Source organism: Lampetra planeri, chromosome 49 (genome assembly GCF_965212315.1).
Source record: "Lampetra planeri chromosome 49, kcLamPlan1.2.h2, whole genome shotgun sequence".
NCBI lineage: Eukaryota > Metazoa > Chordata > Hyperoartia > Petromyzontiformes > Petromyzontidae > Lampetra > Lampetra planeri.
The window spans coordinates 2,372,412-2,391,593 of NC_136155.1; the positions used below are offsets into that span (position 1 = coordinate 2,372,412).

Genomic DNA, 19,182 nt, shown 5'->3' on the forward strand with positions numbered 1-19,182 from the left:
TTCTCCGGGTCCTCGGATTTACCCCTTCACATTTAGAAACATCATGCGTTTAGAGAATTTGGCTATGATATATTTCCACGTGATAAGCCACTTTGTTGAGCTATCATTTATGCCCATATATCTCAGTGGGCCTTACCTGTTAAAATGAAATTTAAAAAAAAGTTCAATATAGTTTCGAGTCGCGAGACTCAGCGAGGCTTCCCTGGGTAAACGGCCTTTAAAAATAAAATAATGATCAAGATTCCCCTTAAGCAGGTGAGAGCCGATTGAGACCCGCGCAAGAGCCCCCCCCCCCCCCCCAGAGGGCTCGCTGCACGGCGCAACGCCTCCACCCACCCGGGTCGTGGAAGGGGACGAGAGCAAAGTTGTGGAGCGTCTTCTCGGGGCGGCTGAGCGACGTCTCCAAGATGCGGGAGGCACCCTCGATCACCTGCACCCAGTCGTCGTACATGGACCCCGTCACGTCGAACACAAACGCCAGCGTAGAGGCGCCTTCGTCCGGCCGCCCGCCGGCTTCCGAGCTCCCCCGGCCAACAGCGGAGGCCAGAATCAGCAGCAGAGGCAGCAGTGGGAGCCGCGAAGACGCAGATGAGTAGGGCATCGACCCGGCCAAAAACGTCAGCCCCATCGTCCTGCTCCTCCTGAGAGCCGCCATGCGCCGGGAGTTCGCAGGAGTTAGGCGAGGTGTCCCTTGCACCCTCTCATTTGACTTCATTCAGCACCGTCCAGGGATGGAGCCCGCAGCTTGCAACGACAGCAACGGGTGCACGCTGCGTCGACACGTGCAGCGTTTGCTTGCAGGGAACAGAAGGGCTTTTTGAGATGATGATGTCGGCGTTAACGAGTGACCTTCGGAGAGATGAGGAACTTAGGGACAGCGAATTCCTCGGTCTTCCTAAAGACCATCGAAAGTCTCCCCTGCATGTGAACACAAATCGATAAATTTATGCCGATGGAATCAGAATGAACGACCGTGCACTAGTAACGAATAGCCCAAGTTAAAACCCCCAGTGGTGGAGGAATTGACACGGCACGAACGCATTAAAGGCTGATCCCGAGCTACTGCTGCTTGCTGCTTTCAGTGCACAGCAGCCGCGGCTGTGTCTGCTGCAAGAGTTTGCCAGGAGCAGCAGCGGAGACAGAACAAAAAAAAAGCCGAAGCACATTCCTTGACAAGGAGTTCTGAGTTTTAAAGAGCCCCGCGGGAGGTCGGGGGGGTGTGGGGGCAGAACGGAGGTGGGGTCTTGCCGCGGGGAGGCGGGCCGACTGCGTGGCTTCACAGGGCTTTGTCACTGGGGCGCTGAAACCCAACATAAGGTTTAAGGGAAGGATTTGGGAAAAGTGCCCCCAGGGGATGAGACGCGTGATGTCAAAAAATGCGGCCCACTGCCACTAATGGAACGTGATGCAGAATGGCTTCGAACGCCAAACAATGAACAAAGGATGTCAGATTATATTCCAATTAAACTGGTCCTTTCTTCGTAGATTTAGTTTCTATTTACATGCCTCTGTCAATCCACTGCTGGATGAAGGTCTCGCCGCACCGTGTTGGTGACGGGGGTTGTTTAACCATACTTCGCCATGCTGGTCAGTGCAACTTTGTGATCTGGGGAGGTGTAATTCGCTACTCATAGCCATGGATTTCGTGGAGTGCCGCTGACCACTGCTACCCAGCCAATATACAGCATTATGGATCTATAATACAACTACAGGCGGGCGGTGACGCATTGGTTAGCATACTGCGCTATGAACTCATTGACCTTAGTGTGCTACCCAGTCACCGCTAACATCAGTAGCCGGCCGAGGAATCACCCCCAATGAGCAGCTCGCATCTGGCTCCAATTCCAAATGGCTCACATGGCAAAGCCTAAATAGACTGAAGGTGGGTTTAGGCAGATGCAATTCTATCATGAAATGCATTGGGGGGGGGGGGGGGGACATTTACACAACCGACCAATGTGCTTGTCAGGAGAAGAAAACCGTGGATCATATCTCCTGAGATGCCTTGCAATCACCGACAATGCACTCAAGATTTGCCAATGCCAATAACGGAAGTGGTGGCCTGTGCAGAATATTGGGAAAAGACTCGTATGTAGGTCGGACAGGAGACACGACGAAGTGGAAGTAGCAAGTTAAATGTTGACTCGTCTTGGGCCCTCTCCTGTCCTTCACCAACCCATACTGACCATCTTCTTGGTTCTTTCGGTAAAGCCACGTAGAAGGGAAATAATAAAATAATAACAATAAAACATAATAAAATACAATTCTCACGACGTTTCGGCCACAACGCAAGCAGACGTCCTCAGGTGAAGAACAGGGCTGTCGGAAAGACAGCGTCCGAATGAGGACGGCTGCTTGCGTTGTGGCCGAAACGTCGTGAGAATTTTATTTTATAAAATTTTTATAATTTTATTATTTCCCTTCTACGTGACTTTACCGAAAGAACCAAGAAGACGAATTCCTGCAGTCACGAAAGTTTTAAATCGAAATCCATACTGACCAGTTTGGTGAAGTATGGTGGACCAACTCACATGAACTAAGTGCAATGACAGGCCTTCATCCAGACCCGGACGAACAAAAGTGATGAACATTGGTTGTCAAAATATTTTAATACAATTAAAAGTCCCTTTGGAGCTTAATGCTTTACATGTTGGCATACGTGCACGCAACAGAGAGCTTTACTAAGATCTGGATAGCTGCGAGTTCAAACACCCATCGGGAATTAACTAAGCCCTCGTCCTTTGACGATCCAAACACAAGTGTCTCTAGTTCATAGTGATTGTCATATGGATATACTGGTCACTGTCACATAAAAATGGAATTTGCATCACTGGCCTAGTGCCCTCAATGGAGGAATGCCCCGAACATACAAAATAACATTGCTCCCACAGGCACGTTGCGTGATTATACGTTGCACGTTTCTTGAGAAAGCCAACGCAAAGAAATTCGCTCAAGATTCACGGTAAAAACTACCAGCGTGTCACCTTCCCAGCCAAGACATTCATCAGCACAACACCTGTGTGCCATTAAAATCCACACAGAGTCGAGACATCGCCAGCATGCAAGACACAGACCAGCACATCATAACTGTGATAAAAAACTCATCTTTTATAACTAAAAAGACAAGACTCTGGCGCTTAAAGTTGATGGCGAATCCATGTATTTTATTTGGGAAGAACGGCATCCTTAGGCAAGACAGGTTTGTCACTCACGGAAAATGAAGCAGCGACTTGTAAACAGAGGTCCTGTGAAATAAATTAGCAATAGATGGAGCACATGTTCCACGAAGTAGCCTCTATAAATTGTTACTTGAAGTAAATGCCAGACATGCACTTATAAACCAAAGATGCGTCACATTAACTCCATTTACAACCCAGCCATTTCGATTGGGTTGAGAATAAAACATAAAACCCGTGACGGCAACGGCACACGATGGGCCTGCTCGTTTAGAACGTCCGCTGTGTCGAGCAGGTCGCGAGTATTTTACGGTTAATACACCCACAGCAATAACCAGGGCGGCCTTCCGGATTCGAACCCGCAAGGAGCGGGGCGGAGGGGAGAACGTGCTCCCGCTGGGCACGTCACCGCTCCGTTGGCAAGGTGCGGTGGCATCGATCGCTTTGGCCACGATGGCGTCTTCATCTTGATTGGCAAGAAGCACGAACTGCGGAACCCGGCAACGTTTAAACCCAAACTGGGCAGGCCGCATTAAGGCAGTCCCATGCACACACAATAAAACGTAGAGACATTTCTAGGTCTATAGAGGCGTGGGCCTTTAGCTTACATGATATCAGAGCACCGGACGTATCTGAAGACTCGCACCCATTTTTAATTTGTACAATGAATTTTAATACAAAGTACCCCATTGCAATTCTTAAAAGTTGAGTAACTTTTTCATTGTTTGGTTCTCTTTAATGATGTATAATTTTCACAGTAGCTTCCTGATTGGTGCTGCTTACGATTGGAGTAAATTTGTTAAATAAAGCTCATCTTTATGAATCAGTGCATTTTGAATTGCATACACTTAAAATGTTAAAGTAACGTACACATTTTCATGCTCAGCAGTGAGATACATCATTTTGGAACAACACTTACTTTATCATATCCTATCAAATATATAATTTTCATTGTACAGCACTTCACCAAAAAAAGCCCTATGACTGAATCACCCATCATGTGCCCAAAATCTCAGATCTGGGAAGCTAAGCAGACCTGAGCCTGCTAAGTGCTTGGGTGGGCGACTGCAATGTAGAAGCAGGTCGTGGTGGGCAGCAAACAGCAAAACAGCCAAAACCATTCTCTTTGGTTTTTTCGGTAAAGTCACGTAGGTGACAAATAAAATGAAAACAATGTGACTTTACCGAAAAAACCAAAGAGAATGGATCCTTGCAGTCACGAAAACTTCTAATCTAGAGCCAAAACCATTGTTGTACTGTCCTTATATGCCCCCACTTCTACGCTCTACATTCACCAACCTGTACCGACATGGTGAAGTATGATCAAATAGCCCCCGTTAATCCGAAACCCACAAGGCATGGGGAGGCCCTCATCCAGTCGTGGACTGACAAAAGCGCTGGCTGACATTGACACAATAGCGTAAAGAGTAAACTGTACAATGCGATTCACAATTGATTCTTGGGTTAAGCCAAGCAATTATCTTACCAAATATGTGTCAATGAGAACCCTCCACCAGCCAACATAGCTAGACAAATAAGACTGCCATGGTTACAAGCGTGTATAACTATGATTACGGTTTCAGCTCAGCCGGTGAATTGAAGAACAAATACTCACCACGTTTATCTTGAAACTACGGCAAGTGGCCAAATATCATATCTAATTGATATATTTGGTTGTGAGAACTGTTCTGAAACTCACTGGCAGGTGAGAGCTGAAACAATAATACTTGGCGTGGTACGCTCGTTCGTCTGACGCAGATTTGTACTGGAAATTCACCCAGTGACCCAAACATTATTATTTGACGCAAATAATAATGTTAATGATCTGGCACAGCAAGCTATCTTTTTTTTGCTCGTCAAGATTTGCTTGCAACCTTTGTATAAAATTTGTATAAAATCGGACAGCATTGTATTCCAAAGTGCTCACATGCACATTAGCAATTACCGTTCGGCAACATGCAGTGCAGCAACTTCGCTCACCGATTGGCACAAATTGGCAAATAGTTTTGAAACGCGACGCATGGAACACGACACCTCACCTGCGGGCCCAACCCATCCCCAAACAAAAAATAAACAAAAAAACCTCACAAATCAGCTCAACATGTAAACACACATTCGAATGACGAACACACGATACAAGTTTGGCTGGTGACGGGGCTATGGCAGGAGAACGGGTGAAGCCTTTAGGCAACGGTGGTGGAGACAGGGTGAGGATTAGTGTCATGTTTAGGAGCGCAGCGCGGGGAACAAACACAGGGGATGCATAAGCTGCTCACAGTGTCCCGAAGCGGTTTCCAGTTAAGGGACGGCGCATGCTCAAGTTTTTCAACAATAATTCGTTTTTGTTAACAGCGTCCTTCGTGCGGAGGCATCTGAGAGCGCTTAACAAGCGATAAGCGACTCGCATCGCGTATCTCATCTCAAACATTTGAAAGGGCACCCCCAGCGACGGCTGTCCCTGAACAGTACGAGGTAACTCAGCGCCTGCCTTGCAAGCAGGCATTGGTTTTACCAGTAGCTTGGTTGCTATACGACTAATCGCAATAAAGTAATTTGAGAGTTATTTTCGAAGCTGTAAAATTTTCCCATGACGCCAAGCACACAATGGCCTACTCGTTTCAAATAACGTCACAGGATCCATGCAATACACTGCGACTTTTGAAGCTCAACGTACCTGCAGTAATAACCAGGGTGGCCGACTGGCTTCGAACTCAAAGCTATGCAACAAACAGTGAATGAGCTACCCACTGGGCCTATGTCACCGCCCTGATCGCGGTACGATCCTGTAGTTAGTGTGAAATTGAACTGGCCACGTCAGATATTCTTGGTTCTTTTGGTCAGGTAGAAGGGAAATAATAAAATAATATTAATATAAAACAATAAAAATTCTCACGACTTTTCGACTGCAACACGAGCAATCGTCATCAGGTGTAAAATCAACAGCAAGAAAACTTGACAAAAGTGGCGGTTTTAAATTTTCTTGCTGTGGATTTCACACCTGATGATGATTGCTTGTGTTGCAGTCGAAACGTCGTGAGAATATTTATTGTTTTATATTTGTATTATTTCCCTTCTACGTGACTTTACCGAAAGAACCAAGAATATGAATCCCTGCAGTCACGAAAGCTTTAAATCAAAATTTGGCCACGTCAGGGCAAATAAAAAGACACCGTGCACTGCCGAATCCCAGATACTTGGGCTGGATTGTCTCTCAGCGATATCTCATCGGTCACGTCAGAGCACCGATCTCAGATTGCGACAATCAAACGCAATTATACATCGAAACGAAACAGTAGGGCAGACGACAGACAGCGAGGCGTTGTGACGGTGTGCCGGCCGGCCAACTGGCTGACTGAGAGCGGTCGTCCTGCCGGCTAGCTCTTGAGCCAGGAGAAGGTGGTGCGGCGTGGCTTGCGCGTCTGCGTCATGATGCGCGCCACGCGGGCCGAGCGCCACACCTTGAGCGTGTGATCGGCGCTCGCCGTCACCGCCATCTCCTGTTCCACGGGGCTCAGCGCCACCGAGCTCACGCAGTCGTCGTGCGGCAGGCGCGCCAGACGCACGCTGTAGTGCCGGTCCCAGATGTAGCCGTTGTGATCCTCCGAGCCGCTGCAGGAGTCAATGCACACAGACAAACGTCCCAGGCGCTCTCGTTTAGCCGATAAGGACGGACGGTCATGAGTCAATTTCAATCGGGTCGGACCAGGTCAGTGACCCAGAAAAATATATCCAGTAAATCTGCCGCTATTGTTTTGGCTACTAGTCATGCGTCTGATTCTGTCTACCAGGAATTCAGAAAATAGTCAGGTGCAATTGCAGTATTATTACACTTGTTTACCCCTGAGCTTGGAAAAAGAGACGATGGGAGAGAATTCTACAGTTTGAGCAGTGGGAAGTAACAAGCAAACATTAGAAGTATTTGGATTTACGGTGATTATTATGTTTGTTTACCCAGGACAGCCTCACTGATTCTCACGACTCCAATTCAAGAGGGTCCTGCCAAGTTGATATTGCAGGGGGAAATTGATCGCGATGTATATTCCATACTGTTTGGTTCTTTCGGTAAAGTCACGTAGGTATAAAATAAAATAAACACGACGTTTCGGGCACAACACAAGCATACATCCCACCTGATGACGTATGCTTGTGTTGCGCCCGAAACGTCGTGATTTATTTTATTTTATACCTACGTGACTTTACCGAAATAACCAAAGAGTATGGATTCCTGCAGTCACGAAAGCTTCAAATCAAGAATGTATATTCCAATTAAGACCGATCACGGTATGGATTCTTCAACATGTGTCATTGTCACAAGAGATGGTGCGGTCATGGTGCACGCTTGATGCCGGCGTGCAACACTGCCTGACCTCGCGATGAAGTGGCGGCTGACGTGCAGATGGAAGAAGCTGCACTCGTCGGTGGGGGTGTAGGCCCGCTGGGCGCGCGGCGTGCGCTTGAGCTCGCGTGCCGTGCCCAGCTCGTACACGCGCAGCTCCATCTCCTGCGCGATGGGCGGCGGGTTGAGCGGGTCGCTGATGATGCAGCCCTCTGGCCACGCACGGCAGCTCACGTATAGCAGCCTGCGCACGTCCACCCAGAGCAAGGTGGTCAAGGGCGGGCGCTCTCTGCCAAGCAGGCAGATGTGAAATAATTGGTGGCTCAACTACAACTGCCTTTTTACCAACAGTGTCTCCAAGAATCATGCAACTGCAGTGGCTGATCTAAAGGGGATGTCCTGTGCTTTCAGAACCAACTGTCTTTTTACGTAATTTTTTCAGAATCAGAAGTTTATTTCCCGAGTAAAGCCCATTGAGCAAATAAACTATTTTATACGCTTTCATTTAACTCACTCAGTCTGTTGTTGTTGTATGCTCAAATCTTGTAACAAAATTTTAACCCACTTCCCAATGTGTTATCGACTGCAAACTTGGTATACTTATGCCATACTGATGACAATACTATATTCTACCATAAAAAATATTCGACCCTCGATCGATGGCTGCGCTATCGCCTTACACGCGTCGAATAAAAAGCAAGGGACAAGTCCTTACTTACTAACAACTCCTCTATCATTTTTCATTGCTGGAGGGGTTGCCCCCCCTACCTGAAAATCCTGGCTCCGCCATTGAGTGTAACCCTTCATGTTAAAGAATAGCCCACGGAAGCGGATATCCCAGAGCTACCTCTGAGATCCTTTCAAATTACATATGGGTGGTACAGTAAGGGGAAGCACTTTCCAACTCACTCTGCCTTCAAATTCAATATTGGTCACAAGATAGTTCAATCAAAATATATTTTTTTGCTGAAATTTAAATAAATAAATCGAACCGAATTTAAGTGAGGATTTTGGCATTGGCTACTGGGCAGAAACTGTCAACTCACTACCCTTGAGAGCCCGGCTTATTCACCGACAGCTACCTGGATTCAAAAGCAGGAGCTCAGCGGTGTCAGCTCAGCGCTCTGACCCCTGCATCACCTGAAAACCTCACAGCTGCATTCGTTTAGAAGGAAACCATCGTGCCTGTGATCCGGAGAGAGACCCATGCCCACGACATGCCCCCGCACGTCGATCAGGTGGTCGATGCAGTCGAAGAACTCCTCGTGGCCCGTCTCGTCAGGGCAGTCGCACGACATCTGCTCCGCGGCAATGCGCTTGATGCCTTCGCAGGTACAAAAGGTAAAATCAGATGCCAAGAGTTGTTTGTCACACTGGGCCAAGATAACCACGATTGTATAAAAAAAAACACAAATTCAGCTTTACGTATTACCAGGTGAGAGCCCAGTGAGACGAATGTATATTTATATTTTAAAGACCTGGCTTACAAAGTCAGCAATTTAAAATAGAACAATCACAAAAACCCCATGAAGTTGAATAATGTAATAATGTACAGCCCTTTGTTAATCCACTGCTGGATGATGGCCTGACCCATGCTGTGCCTGTCATGGAAGTTGTCAGACCATACTTAACCATGTGGGTTGGTGAAGGGGGGGTGCCCCCAGTATGGTTCTGATATCACGAGTCAATGACGTTATCCATGACCGAAAATCCCACTCGGGGAGCTAGGATTACAAGAAAGTGTGCTAACCACAATTGCCAGCGCAATCTACTGCAGACTACACAACTACTGCAGACAATGTATGTGAAACATCAAATGTACTAATCACCAAACACCCCATCAATCACACACACACACACATCATACAAATAAAAAAACCACCACCGCTGCTATCACGATCACAGCTACGGCCTTCTCGCCCTGTGCTAACTCACTCACCAATCTTGTGCGGAGTGTAGGTGAGCCCCCCTTTCACGAAGATGAGGTATTTCTGGGGGCAGCTGTCGTCGGCATCGGACGTGGCGCCGCTGCTCGACTGGCTACTCGGCTGCGTGGAGGACGATGCCGACGCTGGCGGCAGCGATGCCGGCGCTGACGCCGACGTAGAAGCAGCGGCAGCTGCGGTGGCAGGGGAGTCGGATCTGTGAGTGGCATCTGCTGCCCTCTGCACCCGCTGATCTCCCATCACCAAATGCGCCACCATCGCCTCCAGCGCGGCATCATCCCTGCAGCCTGCTCCCCAGGCATCCCTCTCGGGCCGAGCTGTCTCGTCCGCCTCATCCTCCGCTCCTGCGTGCGACAAATACGAGACACTTGACAGAGGTTCCATTAATGTCACTGTGAGATAGTGCTTTAGCTTCCGTAGAATTCTGACCCCGGGGTGACAATAGACATATCACGTGACACTATTGCCCTCTCCAGCCAGATTGGGTTATTCTTCTTTCCCTTCCCAAGAGTTTTAATTACGTTTTGAGTTATCCTGCTAGTCGTGTACCTTATTATAAACAAAAAGCAAATTTGACATCGATCCTATTGGCTTAATCGGGAGGATTGTGGTGCAATGCCTGTTTGTCATGTGCAGTGGTGTTGCACCTTCAGAGTCCGGTGTGTGGCTGGGGTCTGTCTCCATTAGGGGGTGACATCCAGGCAGCCACACGGACTTCAGGGCGAGGGGCAAAGCAGAGACAGCAGTTTTAAGCAGTGGCACTTAATGAGGTATATAAGGTGTTCATGCAGCCTTTGCAAACGAATTACCATCATGATTATGTCAGAAATGGTATGAGTCTCTGACCATCTTTACAGAAGAACATATTTAAGAGGGAGGGATGAGTGCATGAGAAGGAAGGGTGTGCATGAATTAGGGAGCGGGGAACAATAGTGAATGATAAGGAGGGGATGTGATGAGAGTTGATTATGGGTAGAGTGAACTCACCCCTACCAGCTTCTCCTCTCTCATTTCACTCTAATCCCCTCCACACACTCTCCTCTCCATCAACCAAGACTTTTTGTTGAAGCCACCAGTCAACCTTCACTCAGAGGAAGGTTGCCCACAGTCTGCAACTCCCCTCCACCAGTCATCCATGCTGTCAACTCCTTGCCATTGTTCAAGTCCAGCCTCAAAACCTTTCTCTTTCTTCTGCCAATGACTGGTTACTTCCCTCCACGAAAGAAACATGCCCACCATATTCTTGGTTCATTCGGTAAAGTCTAATATTATTATTATTTTATTATTTCCCTTCTACGTGATATTGTTTCATATTAATATTATTTTATTATTTCCCTTCTACGTGACTTTACCGAAAAGAATGGAAGAATATGAATCCCTGCAGTCACGGAAGCTTTAAATCAAGATTTAAACATGCCCACCGTTTCTGTACAGCGCCCTGAGTTGCCGTCGCATTTAGGCCACCACTTGTTTTGTGAGGTGGGAGGAAGGAGGCAGGGAGGAGGAAGCTCTAACCTGCAGCTCGGGGTCGTCGTCGGTGCTGCAGTCGGCACGGACACGGCGGCCAGGGTCGGCGACCATCACAGCGCGCACCGTGCTCGCGTTCAGATTCTGGAACTTGAAGAGCCTCCGCACCACGTTGAACGTCTCCGACTCGATGTCCTGCCAGACGACCAAGGTAGGTGGACAACAACTTTGCTCACTCAAGCCGGCACTTGTAAAGCATTTGTGTCAATGTTGGCTGGAGAGGCGGCCCAGTGGTTAGCGGACTGCACTACGAACCCAGCGAGCCGAGTTCGATTCACGGCCACGGCGAACATCGGTGATCAATGAACCGGCCCTGGGCACCTTCCACCGCTTTACCAACCCGCACTGGCAAGCGTGAAGTATAATCAAATGACCCCCGTGACCGACACGATGTGTGGAGGCCTTCATCCAACAAAACGAAAGTCACGTTTAACACGTTGCCTAAAGAAAAGGAAATTCAACAAATGTATGCAATAGCAGGAACAATGATCATAATTATTGTGATGATAATAATAATAATTATTATTTCATGCCTGGAAGGCCTTGTTGAGCCAGAGCACGGAGCAGGACGTGAGGTTTCCCATCCAGTGCACGGTGCCGGAGATGAGGTGTGTCTCGTTGAGCCAGCAGCCGAACACTGTGTATGGCTTATTCCTCACGCGCGACAGCAGTGAGAAGTCGTCTGTATGGCACGGCAGAAGGCGACACAGCAAGGCACAGCTCAATGAGACGCAGCAAGGCATGGCAGAGCTTGACAGCAAAATACAGCTCAGCATTGCTCGGCAAGACAGCTTCAGTGACACAGCAGGGCACAACATCGTGCGGCAGGCCAGTTACGGATGAAAAGAGTCAGCCTGGTAGCCAAAGGTCCTCGACCCGAGTGGAGGAATCAACCGAGTGAATTTCACGGAAACAGTAACCATGGTAGTAGCGATAGAAGTGATAGAGCAGCGATTGACATTATATTCTTACACGGCACAGTGTCGTAAGCACGCCCTACCGAGGTTGAAGACAGCGATCTCTCCAGACGAGGCATTGTGCGGGCCAACGTGCACGCCCGACACGAGCAACAGCGAGTCGTCCTCGTTGAACTGTGAGAACTGCGTGTGCTTCCAGTTGTACTGCCGCATGCTCTCGCTGTATAGCACCGACACCTCCACGTCATTGCTCCACACCTGCGTGACGGCAACACAGGCCGGAGAGGCCGGGTCATGGGGACGTACGCTTTAGCGATTGTTGTGACGATAACATGCAGGACGGCGAGCGGAAATACAAACTCCATGAGTCGGAAATCGGACCCAGGCCCTTCTTGCTGTGTGGAACAAGTGTTACTACTGTGCTACTCTGCCATATAGTACATCCTTAATACTATGCAGCCGATTTAGAGGTAGAGTGCCCTAAAATATTTTTTAAAAGTCTTGCGACTCAAGTGAGACTTTTCTTGGATAAACCTCAATACGTGTATACATACCTGAATAGGTCGAAATTTTAAGTGAGCCTAAAACCAGTTTCAAATTCTCACGTGACTCTGTTTTTCATTTAGTTTATAGTTGGTTCATTAAATTTCGATTTAAAGCTTTCGTGACTGCAGGGATTCATATTATTGGTTCTTTCGGTAAAGTCACGTAGAAGGGAAATAATAAAGTAATAAAAATAAAGCAATAAAATTCTCACGACGTTTCGATTGCAACACAAGCAATCATCAATAGGTGTGAAAACCACAGCAAGAAACCACAGCAAGAACATTTTCTTGCTGTGGTTTTCACACCTGATGATGATTGCTTGTGTTGCAATCGAAACGTCGTGAGAATTTTATTGTTTTCTTTTTATTATTTTATTATTTCCCTTCTACGTGACTTTACCGAAAGAACCAAGAATAGTTGCTTCATTGTTGTCCTTTATTTTATTTTGCTTTTGTAATTTTGATGACCAAGGACACTGGCAAATGTGACTATCCTGGTCTCTTGAGTTCTCAGCGGGCTAAACAAAATAAACTTGAACCGACCCGCACAGACCAGCATGGTGAAGTGTGGTAAAATAACCCTCAACACCCAACACAACGTGGGGAGGCCCTCATCCAGCGGTGGATTCACAAAAGGGGCTGCACGTGTATAAAACAACACGTGTATAAAACAACAGCGACGTTCAGCGGTGTATCATAGCGGCCGGGGCAGCACAGTCAGTACCTTGATGGTGCAGTCCTTTGAGCAGGAGGCAAACATGAACCCATTGTGCGAGAAGGCGACGTGCAGCACCTGGTCCTTGTGCTCCTTGAGCACTGCCACCTCCACGCAGGGGACCGCGTCGGTGAGACGCCGAAACTCCAGCAGCCACGAGGAGACACCTGGTAAACACGCACGGCCATCGAGTGTCAAACCAGCACAGACTAAACCAGGCACCGATCAATGCGACAGTAATTCGGCATTTAGCGGCGGTATTTACATTATAGAGTTTTAAAATAATAATGAATTACATCATAGCTGTAATCATCATCCCGAGTGCCAAGTCTGTTCAGAGAAATTCCTTCCAGCCCTGCAGAACTCAAGAGAGATTGAGGAAGAGACCAATTTAGGTAATTTAGTAATTGCGGGTAATTCTATAAATTTGGCCTCAACTAAAAGGCCCTATTGTTGTGAGCAAAATCGTAGTATATTTTATGCATTGGCATGATTGTGGAGGGTATAATGCTTAGATTCAATTTGTGAAATGTAATATCATGGAGCTCAGCTTGGATATGAATTGGCAATTACTAGACTCATAACTGGGCATTTTAAACTCTAGGCTACACTACTGCCCGTATAGTCTATGCAAAAGTATTCTTAAAATCCATCAATGTGAGAGACTTAATTTTCTTGAAGGCCAAACTGGATATTGTGGTTATGGAAAATAATATGCAGTTAACTCTACTTAAATGCATACCACATACATGCAATGTGCTTAACTGCATGCTGCATTGTTAACCCTTCCATTACTTACCAACTACGTGCACTTGTGATATTAAATAGAAGAATAAACACAGGGGTGGAGTGGCGGCGCAGTGGATTGCGCACTGCGCTATGAACCTGGTGACCTGAGTACGATTCCCAGCCAAGGCTGACATCAGTGGTAAGTGATATAAGAACCGGTCCTGGGATCCCATTCCTCTTGACCAAACCACAAAACCCAGTGTGAAGTATGGTCAAACAATCCCCATTACTGACACGATGTGGGATACTTTATTTTTAAAAGTTTGTTGACAATGGGTTGTAATTAACAAATTAACAATAGGCGGCATCGACGTTTTTGGCCATGATTACATCATCATCTTGACCAAATAAATAATAAAAAGTGTGCTAATGACAGCTTCCCCCTGGTACACCCTTAATCCTGAAGAAAACATTTGCATAAATTTTAAATAAAGTTTGTAATGTTTCACCCTTGATTTGCTGCATGTGTCATAGCTTTATGGATCTACATTAAAGCATTGAATCAATAATTCACTATGTAACACGATTTTTAGTTCGTGGGTAGTGTTTTCTTATTGCTTATGCATCAAAAGTATAGAACATGGCTATTATTCCCCACAAACTTTGCTTTTGTGACCAGGACTTTACGTGAAAGAATGACACAAATGCACACGTTTTCTCATTGAAAATAGGTACATTTCAAAATATCATGGTCCTGGTAAAATCACGTGACTTTACCGAAAAAACCTAAGAATATGAATCCTTGCAGTCACGAAAGCTTCAAATCTAGAACTTACTACCCAGGAACAAAAATAACACTTTTTTGATAACATTGTTTATCAGTTAGAAATCGTGGCATGCCTAGTGAACTGCATGCTCCATTAATGAACACAACTTGGTGTGGAAGCCTTACAAATAACTAGTCTGGAATCGACTGTGTCTGTACGTGTCGATAAATTAAGACAAAGACCCCCGCATAGCCTTGACTATTGGGACAAATGCTGTTAGCGAGCACCTATTAAGGCCAGCACGGCACATGAGGGGTGGCCAGCACCAAGCCCGGCCGCGTTTGTCTCCGTAGTGGAGATGCTTACACACCGCACCAGGTACTCATTTGAGGCCAAGTCGACCTCGGGGGAGGCCCAGGACCGGTTCAGATATTCGTCACTTGTTGGCCGTGATCGGTAATCAAACTCGGCTGGCCAGGATCGTAGCGCAGCGCGCCAACTGCTACACTACCGTCCGTGCGTGTAGATAAACCAATACCCGCCGTTCGCCACCAAGTGACGGTGACGTCACCACGTTGCCTGTGCCAGGCCAGGTGCACTTTGAGGCCACGTGAAGTGTCCAAGGTTTGCCGACAGGAGGTCTCGGGACAGATCCAGCTGCCATGGGTTGGCTGACTGAGATGACTGATAGATGAACCAGCTTGTACCCCCTACTGCACCAACTTTTTTTTGTCGATAAACACGCACACAGAAAGAGAAACTAAAAAAAAGGTGGCGTCTAACCGGGCATGCGCGGAACTGAGCGGTTGATGCCAAAGTGGTGGTAGAACAAGTCCTTCCACAGGAACTCATCGCGGGACACGAAGAACCACTGTCGGCAAACGGCGCTGACCGCCACCAGCTCCCCAAGCTTGAGATGCGAGAAGACCTTCAGCACCACGCAGTCCGGCAACTCCGTGGGCGCCTCGGACATCTTAGCTCCACCGCCGCACGGGCCAGCAGGGCATGCCGCTGATCTGCACGGCAGAGATGACACAATCACGCGTGACGTTACACAATGTTGTGATTTTTTCAGATCTTGGAAGCTAAGCACGGCTAAGCCTGGGTAAGTGCTTGTATGGGCCACCACCGTGCATAAAACAGGTGTTATAGGCCCTTAGGAAGCTGCACTTATGGGCAGCACAGGACTGTGCAGCAATATGCATTGTTGTACTGTACTTATATACTCCCACGTCTCTTGTCCTCCACCTCCATCGCACACTGACCAGTGGTAAAAAAAGGCCAAATAACCCCCACAACAAACTGCATGGTGTGGGCAAGCCCTCATCCAGAAGTGGATTGACACAAAATATCTGTACATCTACATGAGGTTAACAGTACCACTTTGTCTACGGATAAGCTGATCCGTGCCAATGAAAGGTGATCAACCTACCACCGAATGCGTCCTCAATGGGCCACTTTTATGTTGTGACCCAGGCAAGTGCACCGAGGTGATGTTTTTATCTAACCGGTCTTGCCTGTTGCTTCCATTTTAACAAAGGTAGGAATATTTTCCATCTAGTTCTTTAGGATTGAGTGATGGTGCTGTTTTTTGTTGTTATTGTTGTTTTAAAAGGCAAATAAATACGGTCGTTTGTTGACATACACACACACACCCCGCCCCTCATACTCCCTGGAGCACACATCCCAAGATGATATCTGCGGTGCCGCCCTCAGAGTTTCTAAAACTCCCCAAGCCACCTTGGAGGGAGCGAGAGATTCTCAAGATAACTGCACATTCAAAATCCCGTGGCGCAAACGTTGAATGCAAACGCCGAATACAACAGAGCAACACCAGCAGCTGCCAAGAACTGCAACACCCACAATTGACACTCGAATCTTAAGCAAAATTTGACCGAATATAACTTGGACAATAACATCCCTGACAAGTGGTTTCACGACATGCTTACATAGCGCTAATATAGAGTGTTTTGACGGGGGGGAGTGGGTTCATCGCTTATTATATAATCCATATTATGGGTGGGATATTGGCCGCGAAACCCGACGTGTTTACACAGCCCTACCCGCATCGCCATCAACACTGCCGATTGCAACCGCGACTGCGCGTGAACTCGCGACGCGGCCGCGGGACGTTCAAGCCGCGGCGGGGAGAGGAGGGTGGGCCTTGCCTTACGCCTCAACGGCGTCGTTGTTCGCGGACCGAAGTGACGGCGAAACGAACCGAGACACGCAACAAAAACCGCGAATTGGCGAAACGACGACTTGCCGCCGAGGCAAATGCGGAGCGCGTCATCACCACAAACCCCCCACCACCACCAACAACAGCCTCTCAAGCGCGTGCGAAACGGCGGCGACATCTTGCGTAGGGAAGGGTTCAACGGTTGATGGTGGGGAGGGGAAGTCGGTGGCGGTGACGTCGACGGCGAGGCAAGCGCGCGGCACTGCCCTCTTCCCGTACAAAGATGGCGGCGTTGAGTTGCGACGCTTTGATGACGTCACCGCGCCGGTGTCATTGTCGGTTTGGTGCAGAGAGGTTTGGCGAGTTCCGTTCCCCCCGTTTTTTTTGTTCGATCCGCTGCTGGATGAGGAGAACAAAAAACATCTCCAATTGCCGTTCGAACTCAACGCGTTCGTCAATAACGCGGTGGCCTTACGAGAGAAAGACAATATACAACTGGCGGCGTTTCGGGCAAAAAAGGGTCCTTCTAGATTTGAAGTTTTTTTCGTGACTGCAAGGATCCATACTCTTTTGGTCCCTTCGGTAAAGTAACGTAAGTGAAAAAATTAATGAAATAAAAACAATAAAAATTAATGAAAGTAAATTAATTGATTTTTATAATAAAAATAAATTAATAAAATGTAAATAAAACTTTATGAAAGTTAAATAATTTACTTTTATAATTAAAATAAATCAAGTTCAAGTATGAAAATTGTCCTTATGCGAAACACCGCACGCACACCCGTGGGGGTGATTTGACCATCGGGGCTGTCCATAAATGACGTCACGCGTTTTTTGACGATTTTTGACCCCCCCCCCCTTCGTCACACGGCGTCACAAAAGTCAGACCCCCCCCTCAAGTATGACGTCACAAAGCTCTGCCCCCCCCCCCCCCACAAAACCATTTTTCCATTTTGAAAATAAAACATGCTTCAATTCGCTTTAAACTATTGTCATTGTCGTGCGTATTAAATGTGGCGCTGCACTCTGATGTTGTAGGAGTGTTGTTATAACAATTCTATATTTATTTAAAGTTGCGCATTTTGATGTGACGTCACATTTCTCAAACCCGCCCCCTCGTCGCACATCGTCACAAATGTCTGACCCCCCCCCCTAGGTGCGTGACGTCATTTATGGACGGCCCCATACTTCATCACGCTGGTCAGACGCGAAGGATCAAACAGTACAGGGTGGTCCAGATGTCGTGACCCCTAATTTCATTGACCCCTAAGTTCCCCCCCCACCTTTGCGTATTCATTTATGGCTGAAACTAACCTGAGAAAATATTAAGTTTTAGAGAATTAAATGGGGGTCACGAGACATCTGGAGCACGCTGTACAATGGATTTCGCTGCACACAACCTACCCCCTCGCAGCCGATAACACCTAAAGTCCCAACACCGTATTCCACGTATCCCGTCACATAACCCGAACAAAGACAGTGTTGTTAGAAGTTGCATTTATTCTGGGGGAGAGGACGACACGATCTTGATTTGAGGCTTTCGTGTTTGCAGGAATCCATACTCTTTGGTTCTTTCGGTAAAGTCACGTAGATAGAAAAATCAAAAAAATCACGACGTTTCTGGCGCAACACAAGCGTTATTTTATTTTATACCCACGTGCCTTTACCGAAAGAACCAAAGAGAAAAGACGACACTACTTCCAGTCGATTGACCCATCGCCGCTTCAGTTGCTACACTGCCGGCAGATGGCAGTGCACCAAAATCCATTTGTCCACGACGCCTCTGTCTCATCCTCGCCTTCATAAACCCGAAGCGACGAAGTGTGGGGCCAAATGACCACCACGATCCGCACAGCGCTGGGAGCTCCTCATCCAGCAGTGGAGTGTCAAAATGGGGCCTGTGCATGCGCGATCTGTATTGATATCCACCATGAAAGTCGCCAACCCTCCTGTAAAAGTTGGCAAAGGCCGAGTGGAGTTGGCCCATCGCTAAGCCTGCCAAATTACCTCCAAAAATGGTTACCGCCAGCCACCGAAATTGCAACCATGCATGGGACGTACGTTAAAGGGGAATTTTGCTCATTTATATTCCGTCGGTTTGTATTGTATAGCTTTTATTGATTTTCAGCAGGAAAGGGTCCAGTAAGCTGTTAGGCTCTATTTTTATGGGCGAAATTTTTTAGACTTGAGTTTCAGAAAACATGACATTTTTTTATATTTTTCCAGTAAAATGTGTCCACTGACTTTCTTATACAGCACTTTGAAATTGCACAGTCATGCATCAAAGAAAACGTTATTAGGTATGGTTGGTTACAGCAAAGGGAAATTGATTGGTTGGTGTATTA

General features: G+C 47.3%; 2 protein-coding genes across 3 annotated transcripts in view; both read right to left on the reverse strand.

Annotated features, from left to right (window-relative positions):
• Positions 1-1,108, reverse strand: part of LOC144733963 (hemicentin-1-like) — a 129,060-nt gene extending 127,952 nt beyond the window's left edge. The window contains exon 1 of the mRNA XM_078615992.1: positions 337-1,108. Coding sequence (XP_078472118.1) covers positions 337-715 — 379 coding nt within the window. The 5' untranslated portion in view covers positions 716-1,108. The remainder of the gene's footprint in view (positions 1-336) is intronic.
• A 2,029-nt stretch (positions 1,109-3,137) lies between these two features.
• On the reverse strand, positions 3,138-17,024 carry LOC144733923 (F-box/WD repeat-containing protein 5-like). 2 transcript variants are annotated; one of them, XM_078615938.1, is made up of 11 exons: positions 16,832-17,024; positions 15,442-15,674; positions 13,172-13,329; positions 11,986-12,160; positions 11,519-11,667; positions 10,974-11,120; positions 10,106-10,172; positions 9,452-9,802; positions 8,698-8,836; positions 7,544-7,756; positions 3,138-6,785 (listed from the first exon to the last, which is right to left on the reverse strand). In XM_078615938.1, the coding sequence occupies exons 2-11, from the start codon at positions 15,629-15,631 to the stop codon at positions 6,551-6,553; spliced, it is 1,824 nt and encodes a 607-aa protein (XP_078472064.1). In that variant the 5' UTR covers positions 15,632-15,674; positions 16,832-17,024; the 3' UTR covers positions 3,138-6,550. The 2 variants fall into 2 exon arrangements, with proteins under 2 accessions (XP_078472064.1, XP_078472063.1); XM_078615937.1 differs by having other exon boundaries at positions 16,827-17,024.
• Positions 17,025-19,182: the final 2,158 nt, after the last annotated feature.

Excerpts from the sequence above, each read along its gene's own strand:
- LOC144733923 (XM_078615938.1), bottom strand. The coding sequence starts at position 15,631 with ATGTCCGAGGCGCCCACGGAGTTGCCGGACTGCGTGGTGCTGAAGGTC. Across the intron at positions 12,161-13,171 it reads CAAAGGACTGCACCATCAAG|GTGTGGAGCAATGACGTGGA; the intron begins GTACTGACTGTG and ends GCCGTCACGCAG. Across the intron at positions 11,668-11,985 it reads GATCGCTGTCTTCAACCTCG|ACGACTTCTCACTGCTGTCG; the intron begins GTAGGGCGTGCT and ends CGTGCCATACAG.